Source organism: Microtus pennsylvanicus, chromosome 3, assembly GCF_037038515.1.
Source record: "Microtus pennsylvanicus isolate mMicPen1 chromosome 3, mMicPen1.hap1, whole genome shotgun sequence".
NCBI classification, from domain to species: Eukaryota; Metazoa; Chordata; class Mammalia; order Rodentia; family Cricetidae; genus Microtus; species Microtus pennsylvanicus.
In genome coordinates, this window is record NC_134581.1 from 60,017,289 (window position 1) to 60,033,483 (window position 16,195).

General features: G+C 42.5%; 1 protein-coding gene across 12 annotated transcripts in view; it reads left to right on the forward strand.

Moving 5' to 3' along the window:
- The first annotated feature begins 6,538 nt into the window (after positions 1-6,538).
- Lrrc49 (leucine rich repeat containing 49) overlaps positions 6,539-16,195 on the forward strand; it is a 112,132-nt gene continuing 102,475 nt past the window's right edge. Inside the window, exons 1-5 of one of the 12 annotated variants that reach the window (XM_075965628.1) lie at positions 6,539-6,916; positions 7,573-7,629; positions 9,610-9,721; positions 14,119-14,316; positions 14,645-14,747. In XM_075965628.1, coding sequence (XP_075821743.1) covers positions 6,869-6,916; positions 7,573-7,629; positions 9,610-9,721; positions 14,119-14,316; positions 14,645-14,747 — 518 coding nt within the window. In that variant the 5' untranslated portion in view covers positions 6,539-6,868. Of the gene's footprint in view, positions 6,917-7,191; positions 7,311-7,572; positions 7,630-8,347; positions 8,676-9,609; positions 9,722-14,118; positions 14,317-14,644; positions 14,748-16,195 lie in introns of those variants that run through there. The other 11 variants (XM_075965630.1, XM_075965629.1, XM_075965631.1 and 8 more) reach the window with 11 other exon arrangements.

The window sequence follows — 16,195 nt, forward strand, 5'->3', positions numbered from 1 at the left end:
AGGGCAAGGACTGATTTTTTTTAACCAAGTTTCTTGTTTTATCCTCAAGTAATTGAAGGATTGAAAAATGTTTATAATGGGTATAAAGACACGAGCTTAAAGAATGAGTGTTTGGAAGTGACTTCCCAAGGCATCCAATTTGGGGAATCTGAAATCATGATCTGGAGGCCTGGAATGGTGTTGGGGAAAAAGTAGCGATGTAATTTAGGCTTTCCAAAAGTTTACATGTCCGAAGAGGAAGTTTGTTAAGAAGGAGAAAATTACTGGTATTTTTTAATAAAGAGGAAATTTAAACCAGAGGGGCTCATTAAACAGATCTAAGACAGCTGCTGTGTCCACCGGGGAAAGCAATTTGGAGCTAAAATTGTAGAGCACAGAGAGAATTGGAGACATTTTTTCTTCAAGAGATTCCAAAACCCCTGAGAGAAAACAGGCAGGCTTATCAAGCTGGATCTAAATTTACATTTGCAAGCGACCCAATCTTAAAGCTTATTTATTTATTTATTTATTTATTTATTTATTTATTTATTTATTTATATTTGGGTGTATGTATATGTTCCTGCTTGTCTGTATGTTCAGATGCTGATGGAGGCCAGGCATTTGTGAGTTGCTGGACGTGGGTCCAGGGAACTGAACTTGGGACCTCTGCAAGAGCAGCAAGTGCTTTTATCTTCTGAGTCATCCATCTCTTCAGCCCCCTCATTGACCCAATTTTATTTACCCATCATAGTCTACTGTTGCATCATTGAAGGAAAACACCACACACACTCAGAGTTGCTAGCCAAATGTATCAGGGTAGAAGGATAGGAAGACGGGAGCTATGATGAAGGGAGAGGAAAGTAGTAATTGATTTTTTTAGAGGAAGTCTGATAAACCACCGGTATATCAGGTAGTGTTTGCTGCATAACAAATGATACAACTTTATGACTTAAAGCACACTGTTGCTTCATTTCACAGTTTCCTGGGCTGACTAGGAAGGTCTGTGATGGCAGGCTAGGGGGGTCTCCTGGCCTTATTCATGTCTGTTCAGTCACCCTGTACACAAGAAGAGGCTCAGCGACCTAGAGTGTCCTCATTCGCACAGGGACAGTTGGATGACTCTTTGAAGGGGCTGACTGCTTCTCCACATGGCTTTCTCATTCCCGGGATGAGGTAGTTTTCCTGGTAATCCTGGGGTCAGTAACAGGGCAAGGGGCCACCCCATTGCTCAGGTACTTTTCAAATCTCAGTTTGAGTTACCTTTGCTAATTGGTCAGAGTAAGTCACATAGCCAACCAAAGTTAAGAAATGGAGAAACAGATTTTAACTCTTGACAGGAATGCTGTAATTTTTGGCCTTTGATGCAATCTATTGACTAGGTAGCACTGTTAGTAAAGAAATAAAGCAATTTGGTCATGGAACAGTAAAGAAAAGATAGAAATACACAGCAGTTGAGAGTAAGTTTTCTGGACACCAAGCATATAGAATCAATGATAGGATCTAGAATGATCCAATGGGGAAAATACAATGTAAAATATGGGATGATAGATCCATTTTTACCATACACAGGAGCTCATATTGGTGGAAGAAGTATGGTATAGTGAGATGGGAAAAGGGAGCTTTATTAATGTCTGCCTCTTACAGAGATTGAGACATGGGACCCTCTTGTAGAAAGGGGAGTGTATCAAAGCATATCTTGCAGACATGAAAGAATTGTTTGCGTTTGAATATTGTTGTTCTTAAAGCACTGTACCTGTGTCTATTACTTTTTAACTTGGTAACCACAAGCAGCTGCCAGCTGACTTAAGCGCTGTGAGTGCAGGATGTGTCTGTCTCCATATTTAGTTAAGCTTGCAAAAATGCTGAACTCTCTGTCTGGAATATGGTTATGTAGGGGGGTGGGAAAGTGTACTTGGGGAAGCATAAGGGGGCACAATGGGGGCTTTTAAAATAACAATTATGATGTATTTTGTAAAGTATGATGTATTACTTAAAAGTCAAAAATAACAAATAATAAAGATGTTCATGTAAGCCTGGTAGAAAAAATAATTAAAGTATAAATAAAGACAGCTTGAGCTATTCAGGGCCACTTGAGTGCAATCTACCTGGTGGTCAGATTTCTTCCTTGCACAGACACCCCTTCCCCATCTCAGGACCTCAACCAGAGTTGAGGCTGGACCCTGGCAAAACACAATCCTTTGCTGTAGAAATTCATTATTCTCTGGTGGTGGTAACTAAAATCATACCTGATCAGAACAGTTCAGCTAGGAAAACTTCTTTAAGGATGATCTAGTTTTAGTTATCTCAGAATGCAGTATAATGTTGGGAATTTAAACTGGACAGTGGGCCGGGCGGTGGTGGCGCACGCCTTTAATCCCAGCACTCGGGAGGCAGAGGCAGGCGGATCTCTGTGAGTTCGAGACCAGCCTGGTCTACAAGAGCTAGTTCCAGGACAGGCTCCAAAACCACAGAGAAACCCTGTCTCAAAAAACTAAAAAATAAAAATAAAATAAAATAAAAATAAACTGGACAGTGGTGGTGCTTGCCTTTAATCCCAGCACTCAGGAGGCAGAGGGAGGTGGGTCTCTTGAGTTCAAGGCCAGCTTGATCTACAAAACGTGTTCTAGGATAGCCAGGACTACACAAGGAAACCATGTCTTGAAATAAATTGAGAAGAATATGTAGCTACAAATACCATCATGGGATAATACCAAACATGACCCACGTATTTGGGATCCTTGGGACTTAAAACTAAGCAGGCCAGGACACTTCCCTTGGAACACCTGTCAATCCAGTCCTCTTGGTTCCTTCAGGAAAGAAGGTCCACCTTTTTCCCCCAGGGCAGAAATTAAGACCTGGGTGGGCTGGGCGGTGGTGGCACACACCTTTAATCCCAGCACTTGGGAGGCAGAGAAGACAGGCAGATTTCTATGAGTTCAAGGCCAGCCTGGTCTACAAGAGCTAGTTCCAGAACAGAAACCCTGTCTCAAAACACCAACACCCCTAACAAAAAAGACCTGGGTAGTTGGAAATGGATGAAAGGGTGACAATGCCTGAGTAGCCGAGTTATTTACATCAATATCAGGACATAGTTGCATATGAATGTCAAGTTTTTCCCCAGAGGAAATCCTTTAAATTAATAATAAGCTTGAGAATATGATCTGGAGGAAAGATTAGGAAACATTCAAAGGACAGGTAGACAATATGTGATAGTCACCTGAAGCAGTTAGATGGTGTTTTTTTAACTTTAAAAAGGTTATTACCTACCTGTCTTTGTGTAAACACACACACTCGTGCACATATGGAGGTCAAAGGCCAACCTGAGGGAGGCAGTTCTTTCCATCCTCTTTGTGGGTCCTGGGGATTGAACTCAGGTCATGAGTCTTGGTGGCAAGTGCCTTTAACTGGACATAAAATGAAGGGGCAGAACAAACTCCATTTTGAGAAAGAACTCCCTTTTAGACAGAATCTAACTTGGGGGAGGGGGAGGGGTGAATGCTGCCCAGCAAAGTCTTATGACTTCCGAGAAACTGTGCCTGCCCTGATCAAAGTGACCCACCGGGGTGTCCAGACAACATCTGCTTGCTTCAAACATCTTTGTAGGCATCTGATTAACTGCTGTTTTGAAATTCTTTCTTGCTGACAGTCACTGTTTTAAAATTCCCCTATATTCCAACCATTGAATTCAAAAGTTGTCTACTTTACCCAACCCTGAAATGCCAAGGCTTGGGCCACCCTGCTTGCAGTTTTTCCCTTTGAAAACCCATTACCCTGAAGCCTCAGGCGGTTCTCCCCCACCCACTGAGTCAGAGTGTCAGATTAAGGTCCAAATTAGATAACTTGTAATCAGCAAACCCCAGTGTGTTTGCATCAGATACTGGCTCTGTGGTGGTCTTCTTTGAGGGTCCTGTGACACAGACATGACAAAACAACAATTTGAAGTTGGTGAGCCAGGAAGACTTATGTCATCTTTCACTAACAGCCCTGTCAGTGTTGGCATCACGTCACTGCATTTTCTCATTGATAAAAGGAAGCATTCTGACTGGATGGTCTTCCAAGTTCCTTCCATCTCTAACCTTTTCAGGGGAGCTGGAAAAAGCAAAGGATAGATATACACACAAAAGGAATGAGTATGATTGATAGGGTCTCCTTCAGAGCGCATCAGGAAGATCCGAAATGTCTAGAGCATTAAATACATTGGAATGCCTCTATGATTCATTTAACAGGTACTCTCTGAGAATCTGCCAAAACACAAGAAAACTCAGCAGTCAGTGACTAGCGGATCCTCCCCATAGGAAGATGACTGGGTTATTTGGGTTTGATCCAATTACTCTAGAGAAATCCACTAAGCAGGACTTGCATGAGTATCCAGTTTTATTACTGAACCATTTTTTAGAGAAGAGTGGGGTTGGTTGGGTTTGCCAGAAACAAGAAGGCTGGTGCATTAGCCAGGGATCCCAAAGGCACACATTGATCTTCTCAGCATGCACTGAAGGGTGATTTATTAGATTGGCTTATAGGATGTGGTCCTGGTAGCCCAATGATGGTCATGTCACAGCAGAGAGGCTGAGAATTTGCTAGTTGCTCAGTCCACGAGGCTGTATGTCTCTGCAGTCCCAATCTGGTACTTATGACCAGGAGTATTCCTGGAGAGCTGCTGGTTGGAAATCCAAAGAAGCTTGTTCTAGTCTTAGAAAAGGAATGCAGCAACAAGACAGATGAGCCTGCCAGGAGAAAAGACAAGCAGGCAGACAGCAAAGTTCCCACAGTCCATAGCTTTTCAGCTGGGCTGCCATCAGTGCCACTCACATTGAGGGTAGGTTCTTACTGCTTCAAATGATCTTATCAAGGAAATTTCTTGTAGGCGTGCCCCCTGGCTTACATTTTAATTGATTACAGATCTAGTCAAACCGACAACAGAGATCAGCCAGCACAGTTGAATTGCTGAGAGCACAGCAGTCAGAGATTACATCAGATATTTCCCCTGAGTTTCAGCTGCAACAAGCATGGACTAACTCCCATAGTTTTATGCAGCTCCATAGCGCTGATTTGGCTGCTCCAGTCTTTCCTCTGTGCTTCATCTCAGCATCATACATAGCTCATTTCTCCACAAGCTTCAGAGTATTTAGCATTCAAAACATTGCTTGAAAAATTAGTCAACAAAGAAAGGGCAGGCCGAACACAGGCTTCAGAAGCAAGACCCACAGGCCCAGGATTAACTGTGATTACAACCAATGTTTAGCATGATGGGTTTGTGCATCAGACATTGCTCTAAGTAGTTAACACTCTATAGCTCTCAAAAGACTACGACAGAGGAAGTTAACACACCCTTACATTACAGATGAGGAATCTGGGCACAGGGAGATAAGGGAGAATGCTTAGTAATCGGCAGAGATATAACTGAAGTCCAGGACTTGACTACCAAGTCCATTCTTGTAATCACCATGCAGGACTTTATTGATGGTGCCAGAAAATGGGAGGGGAATAACTCTGGTTACTTCTTGGAACAGCTGAGCAAAGTCTCGGTAGAAAGGAATATAGAGGAGTCAAAATCTATGGTCAATATTACATCTATGAATAAATGATTAAGGACAGTGGTCTTAACAGAGCTGGTGCAGTAGGGCAAGGACAAGGATGTGTAGTTGTGTTCATAATTTTGCTCCAAAAATTGTATGTTTGCATTTCAAACATTGACAGAATACCACTAAAGAACGGGTTTTAGGCATCCACCAAGCTGTGGAAAGCAGCTCGGTATTGAAGAAAGAATATTGGGCTGGCAATTGGAACTACAGTAAGAATTTCAGGTCCTCGAGGAAGTTAATTCTTCTGGGCTAGTCTCCTCATGTAAAAAAATGATGGGTTTGGACAAGTTGGGAAATAAAGTTTCCTTCAGCCCTATTATTCTATATAAAATGTCAGTTGCAGACCACTTGACTTCTTGGCAAACTTTTCTCAGATTTAGAGCTAAACATTTCTTCTGCACAATTATGGAGCCATTGTTTAATCCACATAATGGCAATAGGGTGGAAGCTTGATTGTCTCAAAGAGGATTTGGAAGTTTTTAAGAGGGCAAGCAGTGGTAACCAGATGCAGGGTAAGTGTAATTCATGTTTATGGGAGTAGAAAATTAAGCAGTGAGGACAAGATGTGAAGTTCAGCTCGCCAGGAACATGAACCCGAAGGCATCTGGTAACAGTCAAAAGAAGTTTAGGTACAGGAAGGGATTATTAGCAGGTCTGGTCTTCAGTTTCCTTCCTCAATCATTTTTTTGACAGGTCGACAGTTTTGGAGCTAAGGATCAGGGGCTGCCAGGTCCAGAGCACTAGGTCCCTCTGCTAGCAGTGGCCTCAGGGAAGCAGCTTCTCTTTCACTGTTTGCCTCCAGGTCCTGATGTATCCTTCCTGGCCTCGGCTCTGAGGAAGTGCCGAACTGGAGTTCCAAATGGTAAGGTTCTTGGGTATCTTCATCCAGCTCTTCCCAGCGATTCTCCCAGGAAAACAAGGAGATGTAGGCAAGGGGAATCAAACTTCCCGCAAGCAGCGTTGAGGCGGGTCGTAAAGAGGAAAGGACCGGAAGTCGCGGTTGTCATAGCCGCGGATGTGGCCAGCCTCTTCCCCATTTTATCCTCCTCCGGATCCTCCCTCTGTTTTCATGAGACCCGGGAAAAAAAGCCAAAACGAGGAAGTGCTGAAGCACCGGGCCGCACAGACACACCCCGAGGCTAACCACTCGGACGGCCAACAGCTCTGGGACGAGGACCAGACCGGAAATGGTGGTTTCCATGGCAACGCCTGAGCGGGTTGCCTGGGAGATGACCCCTTTTGGTCTCTGAATCTTAGCTGTAGCATTACCTCAAAGGAGGATCGAACATCCTGGACTGTCTCCTGCCATGATTCCCGGGAAATACCGCTCCGTTTCTGGCCGAGCTGCAAACAATGTGAGCTGGGCCTTCCTGCTTTTTTCCCTTTCCAGTAGTCTTGTCCTCTCTGACTGGCGTCTTTGTCCTAGGTGATGGGCTGCATAACTGGGACCAGGGCTGCTCAAGCTATTGTCTGACTGAAGCTAGGGGTTCGTGGGCTAGTCCAAAGCACTCGGAAAGTATTTGAATATGGTATGATGGGTCTTTAAAATCTTGCCGAGGATCTGAGCTCCCGGAAGGTGGAGCTGGTCTGCTAAGTAAACACTGGGATTCCTTTAGTTAGCTCCCACCTCTTCTTTCTTTCTTCGCCTGAGAAAGGAACCTGTTCTTAGACACTCCCACCTCCTTCGTTCCTACACTGATATATTGGTTGGCAGGAGAAATGGCAGGGATCAAAAGCCTGAGGTGCAAGGTGGGTCGAATTGGTACCTCCGACATTTTGAAAAGTAAATCAATGAAAGCTTTTTAATTCTTAGACGTCATTTTACAAATCTTCGGAAAAATGGTTATTAACTAGAAAGGCAAACAATGATGGAGCATTTGATGGTGTTCCAATTTTTTGTGATGTCTTTATACCGTGGGGGGTTATGTGTGCATATATATATATATGTATATATATATATATATATATATATATAAAGAATATGTTTTGTGATTTAATTTTTACATTTCAGGTGAACTGCGGACTTCATCTGGTTATTCAAACATCGTCACTTTCTGACAAAAACAAAGTAAGATTTAAGCAGATTTGTATTTAAGTTGAAAATAAATTGTCAGATATTCTCCACAAATCGTTGCATGTTTTAACAATAGAGTCTCACCTGGAGATTGAGTATATCTATTTTGATCTTCAATGTAAAGCATATTTATTTTCTGCCTACAAAAAGCCAAATCACCCCTTATATCAACTTAGATCATTCCATTGGTTACAAGAGTTCCCCCTTCTTACATTTAACATTTCTGCCGAAGGTATTTCTTAAAATTGGTTGTAATGATTTTATTTCTTAGACATAGGTAAAATGATGTTGTTGTTGTACTGGTGGCATCTTGAGAAGAATAAAATGTTAACATTTAGGAGAGCTTCACTCTATACTTCATTTCTAATCAGAGAAGAAAAACTGGCTTAGCAGTGGAAATATTGTTAGAATGTTTTCATAATGTATTGAGTGGGGGATTCGTGTGTGTGTGTGTGTGCTTCTGTGTCTATTTCTGTGTCTCTGTGGAGTTACAGGCAGTCGTGAGACACCTGTATTGGGTGTTAGGAACCAAACAGGCCCCATGGAAGAGCAGCAGTGGTCTTAACCTCAGAACCATCTTTCTACACTCATACCATTTACTTGTAATAGCTTTGAACTCTCCGGAACTGCTGGCTTCATTTGGTTCTGAGATGAACCCTTTTCTTCTTTGCTCGCCTCACCTGAGCACTCACACATGCTCCCCCACCCTCCCATGCTATTCGTACGCCATACACTTCTTCCTTTAGCCAGAGTGGTTGTGTTCAACCATCACAATTCAGTTGTTCCCTAAGGAGTTGTGAAGTAGGCATCCCTGGAGTCACAGACAGCAGCAGGAAGAGAATCAACAAGGGTCAGAGGAAGGTGAATGGAAGGGAGCCTGCAGCCTCTAAAATGTGAAAATAGCAAATACTCCCTTGACTGACTCCCCTGGTCTCATCATTTGATAATCTTCAATAACAGCTGAATTAATGAAAAATGTATTTCTTATTAATATCAGGCATGATGGATTGCTTGTTAAGCTTTCCTAATTGTCTTTGCAGGTGAGTCCTTTTCTCCTGTTGTAGTCCTCTTAGGAGCACTGTGTTTATTTCAACGTCCTTTTTGTACCGTTCACGGTTTTGAGTGTAGCCGTGTAGTGTTCATGGTGATAAGATGCAGATGCTGATGTGGAGGGTAGAGGATGGGTGAATGGGAAGCATCATAAGCCTCGGAAGATATATTTCTAAGGTTTCTGTTGCTAAACATAAGAGGCCATTCTGGTTTTAGCTTTTCAGTCCTACTATGAAAAATATTTTTAAAAAGTATTTTAAAGATTATTAATTAATTTTAAAATTAACTTTTAAAAATTCTTAACATTTTTAAAAATAAAAATTATTGAAAAAGACAGTTAAAATTCTTCTTAAATATGCAATTTTATTATGTTAAAATTTGACATTTAAAGGGTTTTAAAAATCGAACAGCTCCATTAGCTTTTGTTGTTTGCATTTCTCTTTATTGAGCAAATGACTCTTTCAGTCATGGTATTTGGGGAGGGATTGGAACTATTTTAATTTGATCTTCTATAACTGTTTTATAGTTTACGTTTGGAAAAGTACACCTCCCATGCGAATTCCACCTTCGCTCGTGTTAAAATTTACAACTCATTGTCATTAAGTATATTCACAGCGTGTGTAACCGTCACCTCTGTTAATTCTAGAACATTTTCGTCATTCCAAACATAACCCCATATTTATTAAGCAGTTGCTCCCTATTCCCCACTTATTTTAACCCTCTGGAAACCACAAATATGCTTTTTGTTTTTATGAATTTTTCAACTTTGTGTAGTTCATATAATTGGACTAATATGTGGCCCTTCCTGATGTTTTCAAGGGTGAACCTTCTTTTAAAGCATATTTTATCTTTTACATTATAATAAACTTCATTTATTACTGTGATTTTTTCTTACAATATCTTTTCTTAAATGCTGTATTGCAGGTTGAATTCAAGCTTAATAGAGAAACACCATCATTTCCTGGCAGACTGTTGCAGCATGACCTAGAGAGGAACTACTCCAGTAGGCAAGGTACTGTCAGAGAACAGAGAACAGGTCTGCTCTCTTTAAACTGTTGTTTCTGTGACTAAACCTGAATTACAAAAGGAAATAGTCCAGTGGTTACAAAATTTTTTGGGTATTTGTTTAAATCAGAATTGGTGATATAGATCAACACCACACACACACACACACACACACGCACACACACACACACACATACACACAAACATACCCCATAGTGGATTGCTTCCTATGCATTAAAACAAAATAAACAAACAAAACCCAAGAAACTTATTTTAGTTTGAATGTAGGTTACAATAGAGAATAGGAAAAGAAGGTTCTGATAATATATTAGAAATAAAAATAATGGCTAATCTGAGGACATGGGAAGACAAGTGTTTTGGAAACAAGAAAACAGTGGGAAGTCGGGAATAGGAAGAAGGCGTCGTCTGTGGGAGCACGGTCACACTGTCACACGGTCACGCTGTCACACAGACACCGGCACTTCATTGCTAGAAGCCTTCAGCTTGAGGTGAATCACTTGTGATTTGTTAGAAGTGCAGCTTCTTGGTGCATCTCCCCCGCTTGCTCATTCTGACTTGGTCAGTTTGGGGTGGTATTTGGGGTATGTACTCACAGTGCCAGGGTGGTTCTGTTGGGTGGTGGCGATGTGGTTTGTAGACGGCCCTTGAACAGATGGTAGGTGATAGGATTTGCTGTACTTCTGAAACATGTTTTTAAAACCAAAGTAAAGTCTCCTTTGGAAATCTGACTCTTAGTTGAGATAGTTATTTGAGATGTGCTAGTCTAGTAACACTAGTTAATAGCTGGTTCCACCTCTGCCTCTTAGGAGCACTTGCTGCCCCCACCCCGCCTCCTGTATGCTTTCTGATCCTGTGGATTTGCCTTCCATGTCTAGATGTCTGTATAAGAGGGCGATCAGTACAGGCCCTCCGATGGCCCATTTCATTACTGTATGAACAGAAGGCAATATTGAGCAGTTTGAATATTGATTAATATGTCTTTTTGTGTGCATGTGGTGGGGTGTCTCTGGGCCTTCCTCTTGGACCCACCTTTTCTCTTTCCTACTTCCTTCGCTCAAGACTTTGTCTATTCCCGGAATTGACACCACCTAGATCTAGCTCTGTCTGGCAGGAAGCATCTGTCCTCCCCTTTCATTTGGTTCCGAGTGCATTCCTGGGGTATGTGCTGTGATCTCTGCACTGTTTTCAGCAAGGAGCTGAGACTGTTCCAAGCCTTCACTGGGAATTTCTTTCAAATTTGTGCATAGTAGCATCTTTATTTTCCCTCAACTGTGAACAAAACTTACCTGCTCACATTTTTCTAGAGTCACAGGAATCATTGTTAATTACTATTTTTATGATAAGGGATAAAACATTACCAAATATTTGCTGATGAGAACATAGTGCGGATGTATTGATTTTGTGAAGCCCAGAGGCAAAGTTTCATATATGAGAGCCTTGACCCATAAAATACAAAATAAAAATAAATTTAGGCAGAAAGAAATTGAATTTGCTTTTTCTTAAAAGGTCCCATTCAAAGCCATTCTCTGTGATAAGACACTCATTTGATGTGTCTTAAATGCGGAATTGTTCATTCCCAGTGCACCTCTTCCTTCGTCTGGGCAGTATTATGTAAAGAAAGCCACACAAGTTGTAGCTGTTCTCTTGACTTCTGCACTCAGTTTTATACAACCTAGAACATACAACTCTGGAAAAAAATTTTAGTCAACAAATTAAAAAAAATTGAATTTAAGCTTTGTTGGGCAAGAAGACCCATATGTGATAAATGGGCGCTGTCACATCTAGCCCCCACACCCCATTCAGACAGTTACTACTTTAGAAATGAACCACATGCAGCCACGGCCACAACTTAACCATGGTTCTCTCAGTCAAAATGAAGGAGCTCGATGTCTCAAAACAAGTTGTCTAAAGTTTAGACTTCAGATTTGTAAGGTTTAAATTCTAAGGTGATTTCCTGGAGGCCTGGTGGGGAGTAGCTGCACGTTAGCCTGTGTCCTCAGGTTGGTAAAATCTAGCTTCTCCAGTGAGCCCTGCGATCTCATCAGACCCCTTAAGTAATGGAGGGAGGAGGAGATGCTCAACTCCTGCCTCATGACAAAGGAGTGGGAAATTATGTCAGAATCTTGGTCATCAGATGGTTCTACAAGATGAAGCTCAGCCGACAGCCGCTGCTGTGTGCCCTGTTCCCTGGGCTGTCTGTCTCTACCACCGCTTCTACCACCTTGTCACGTGTCTGTCCACCTGCTGTCTCTACCACCGCCTCTACCACCTTGTCACATGTCTGTCCACCTGCTGTCTCTACCACTGCCTCTACCACCTTGTCACATGTCTGTCCACCTGCTGTCTCTACCACTGCCTCTACCACCCTCCCATGTGTCCGTCACCTGCTGTGGAGCCTACACCACATCGAGCGCTTTAACAAGTTGTAGACCATTTTGCCTCTGACCACTTTGAGACACTGTTTACACTAAAGTGCAGAAATTTCTGATTTTCTTTCTTTTTTTTTAAATAGAAATAAAATACAAAGTAGATTTTCAGTTAAGCTCCTCTAAAGTGGAAAGACAGTTTATCTCCTGATTGGCTCCTACATCTAAATTCTGCTGACATGTAAAATGAGACCAGCTGTCGGGACCTTACAGATTGGGTTGGGAAGTCAGAGCACATGTAATAGAAGAGTGATGTCCAGCCACTTGGGGGCAGTCCGCATGTCAGTGTACACCCACCTAAATACATGGCTGTCCAAAGGTTCAAGTCACCTGAGGGCAGCCCGCATGTCAGCGCTACACCCACCTAAATACATGGCTGTCCAAAGGTTCCTGTGTGTGTCCCACACACAGGAATCTGTGTGTAGATTTTAAGACTTTTTTCACCTAACCGTTTTAGTCTTTTGCATCTACAGAAGGGTGTCTATCACATCATTGGTAAACTGAAAATACTGACATTTGCATGTAAGAGGAACGGAAGTATGTAAGGATAGAATTCTTTCATTCATGAAGAGTAAGTGAAACTTATTCTTTGATTATTTGCCTCTACATTCTAAGTCATAGAAGATTTTTGATCTGTTAAATCTCAGATTGCCTTGAAGTTCTTACAATAATTCAAAAAGCCTAATGAAATGTTAATCAGACAAAATGAGATTCTTTATTCCCTTGCGTTTTCTTTCATCATGTTCCACTGACCTTGGCATCTAATCTTTAAGTGTAGCTAATCCTCGAGCTGTTTTTGGCTTTGGACTCCACATCAGTGTGTTGGTTCCTGTGGCTTGGGGATCCTGCCAGCAAGTGTTCCTGTAGTTTGATGTTTGTTGCTGAGCCCGGTGTCAGTTCTAGGTGCTTACCTCCTGGGACAGCATGATTGGCTGTCTTGATGTTTCATGCTCTTCAGTACAGTGAGATGTGAGCTCTGATTATTTGATGGAAAGCATGAGATGGCCTGGCTTGTAGGCTTGGAAAGGCCGGCTGATTTCAATACACTGCCTTTCAGTTAAGAGGGGGGGGTGTGCGTGTGGCTTGATTTTAGGCTCTCATCAGTAGTGACCAGAAAGTCTATTAACTTCTAGGTTAGGATTTTCTCTTCGGATAGTCTAAGCAGCAGAATTCTGAGGTAGCCTTGGGTTCTATCATCCTACCGATTGCTCCACCAGGTGCTTCCTTGTCCCTTGTTGCTTTCAGTGATGGTCAATCTCCAGAGACAAATATAGAAGATAGCCTCTGGTATTCAAAATTTTTAGAGTTTTTCCTCTTTGCTTCCAGACCACTCTGTAATCTTCTATTTCTTTAGAATATATCTTAGTGTTCACCTCTTCCTAATCTCACCTGTGATGTGTTTTATCATCCACTAACTAGACACACTACATGCAAAGGGACTGGTCTCCTTTTTAGAGTAGTTATAAGCATTTTTAAAATTTAGGTATGGATGTTTATCTGCATGTGTATCTGTATTGCAAGCAAGGCCAGAAGAGGAAGTTGGATGCCCCAGAATTGAGATGGTTGTGAGCTGCCATGTGTGGTTACTGAGAATCAATAGTAGCAGCCAGTGCTCTTAACCATCGGGCTCCCTCTGCAGCTCTGCACGTTCTTTTATAGTCTGTCCTTTTGCACATTGTTCTAGCTTATTCATTTCCTATGTGTTTTTCTCCAAGAAAAGCTTCTATCAGAAACACCCAGCCAACAGCCTTTAGACTTCGCCAGGTATCATATCCTCTCTGGGTCCCAGCTATAGTATCCTCAGTTGTCGACATCCACTTGCTGTCTTTGCAGCATTCTCTAGTAATGGTAGTGGCCTACGCACAGGGAACAAACAAGGATGCGAGGTTTACGTTCGCTATCCCACATTACTTTCTGTGTCTATCCTATAGCAAAGTCATGTGTTGTGTAGCTTTGTGATAAACTTTTTGATATTTTGAAGGAGATGGAAGAGTAATAAGTCCGTCGCCTCGTAATAAGTCATCATGCATCTCATCCCCAACAAACGTGACAGAACCCTGTGGGCTGGACATGAGAACTGCCACAAGCTCCCTGTCAGCATTCGGAGACTCTTCCATTCAGACACCTTCAAAGCCCAGAATCCGGCAGGGCTGTCATAGTGCTGGCCCCAATGTATCTGGTAATGAGGGGTGATCCTGTAGCGTATCGTGTAGTTGGCATGTAGTGTCAGGAGTTAGAACGGTAAAGGGACCAAGAGAGCGCCAGAGCACATTATATTATTCAGCTGACTTTTAAAGCAAGGGAAAGCTACCTGCACCCACAGAGCACAGAGCTAGGATTGAGAAGAAGACAACCCAGTGTAATATCAGCTCCTAGTATGGAAGCTGTGGAAATGGCTAGAAAAACTGTCCCTGTAGGCTCCAAAGCTCCCTATATAAACAGTGGCTCTAGCTTCACAGCTGCCACAATTTGCTTTCATCAAGTGATTCGTGTATCGTTTCCAACAGGTGATCATATTAATCTGGTGAGCTCATCAATGCCATCATTTCCTATTCTCCAGCGTTCCTCTGAAGAGAAAATTCTTTACTCAGACAGGCTGACCCTGGAAAGGTGAGCACATCTTCCTTTCTCCCTTTCACAACATCTGCTTGCTTCTGGTCTTCACTCTAATGTCATCTTCCCACCGTCTCTCCAGATGCAGTCCCTACCAACTACGCATGCTCATTCCTTTCTCTGCTGTATTTTCCCCCTTAGTGTTTACCGTTCTCTAGCATGTTAAATATTGACTTGTGTTTGTTGTCTGTGACCTACTAGAATATAATCTCCATAAATGGTGATTTTTGTTCAGTTGTCTTCTTGGGCACCTAGAACAGAGAGCCTGGTACAATGTGGGCTCTTGAATAAATGCTGTAGAAAGAAGTGAATATGTATAAGGTTTGGTGCCCTTCTTTATAACCAGGAAGGGATTTGTAATGGGATGGTGGGTGTAGAATCCCAGCAGACAGAACATCTGTGCTGTGCACAACTGGCTTTAGCATGACTCAGCTGCTGAATGAGTCAGCTCTCCTGCGTGTACCAGGGGAAGGCCCTGCTCTGAAGGCAGAGTTCTAGTTGAGACCAACATCTCTCAAAGCGTCACGATTGTGAAGTTCCCACCCTAAATACTGCCTTATGTTTATACTGTTTCCAGCAGCATTTCATGTTTGAAGAATTGTGTAGGAACTTCCTCTTCAGTCTTTAAAAACACACTCAAGAACAGTAACCTAGTCTTATGTTGCTTGACATTAGCAGGGGCCTTGTTTGTAAGGCTGTGACTTAAGAAGTTTGGTGCTTCTATGGTAGCTCAGGGGTAGCTTGGGCAGCTTTAAAGATGAGTTTTTGGCAGGCTGAGTGTCTAGAATGGAGAAACCAGCACTGATTAATAGACACTTGCTTATCAAGAAAGTCAGGACCAAGGAAACTGGCTCTCCTTTGAAGGCTGAAGGCTGGCCGTGAGACGGCAGCACCACAATGATGCCATTGCTGTCATATGTGCAGACAACAGAGTTGGACCAGCAGCAGGGTACCACCATGGAAGCCTTGTTTGACACCCAGTGGGTAATAGTAGTGTTTTCTGCGTTATTGTGTGTGTGGCTTCTTGGTCAGGGAACTGAATGTTCAAGGGAAGACTCTAACCATAAGAAGTACTTAGCCTCACTGATTTAAAAGTAGGCTTAAAATATCAGGAGGACAGCATGTTCCAAGAAGGAAACAGATGTCAAATCATAGTCCTACACAGACATCTGTGGTAGAGCAGGAGGCGCCATAACCCAAGACTTTTACAGACACAGCAGAGCCCCCCTGGGGTAGGTAGACCATTGCTTCCTCTCCTACTCTGCTGGAGTGGCAGGGATTACTGGGGTAAGGGAAAGTGACTTTATTTTAAGGCTTAGCAGTTTGAGAAAGGAGGACAGGAGGTGATTTTCCTGTGTGGGTAGCAACTGATGCAAAGACATGAGTTGAGGCTTTCACTATGAGAGAAGACTGAGCAGAGAGGACACAATTCAAGTTTTGCTAAG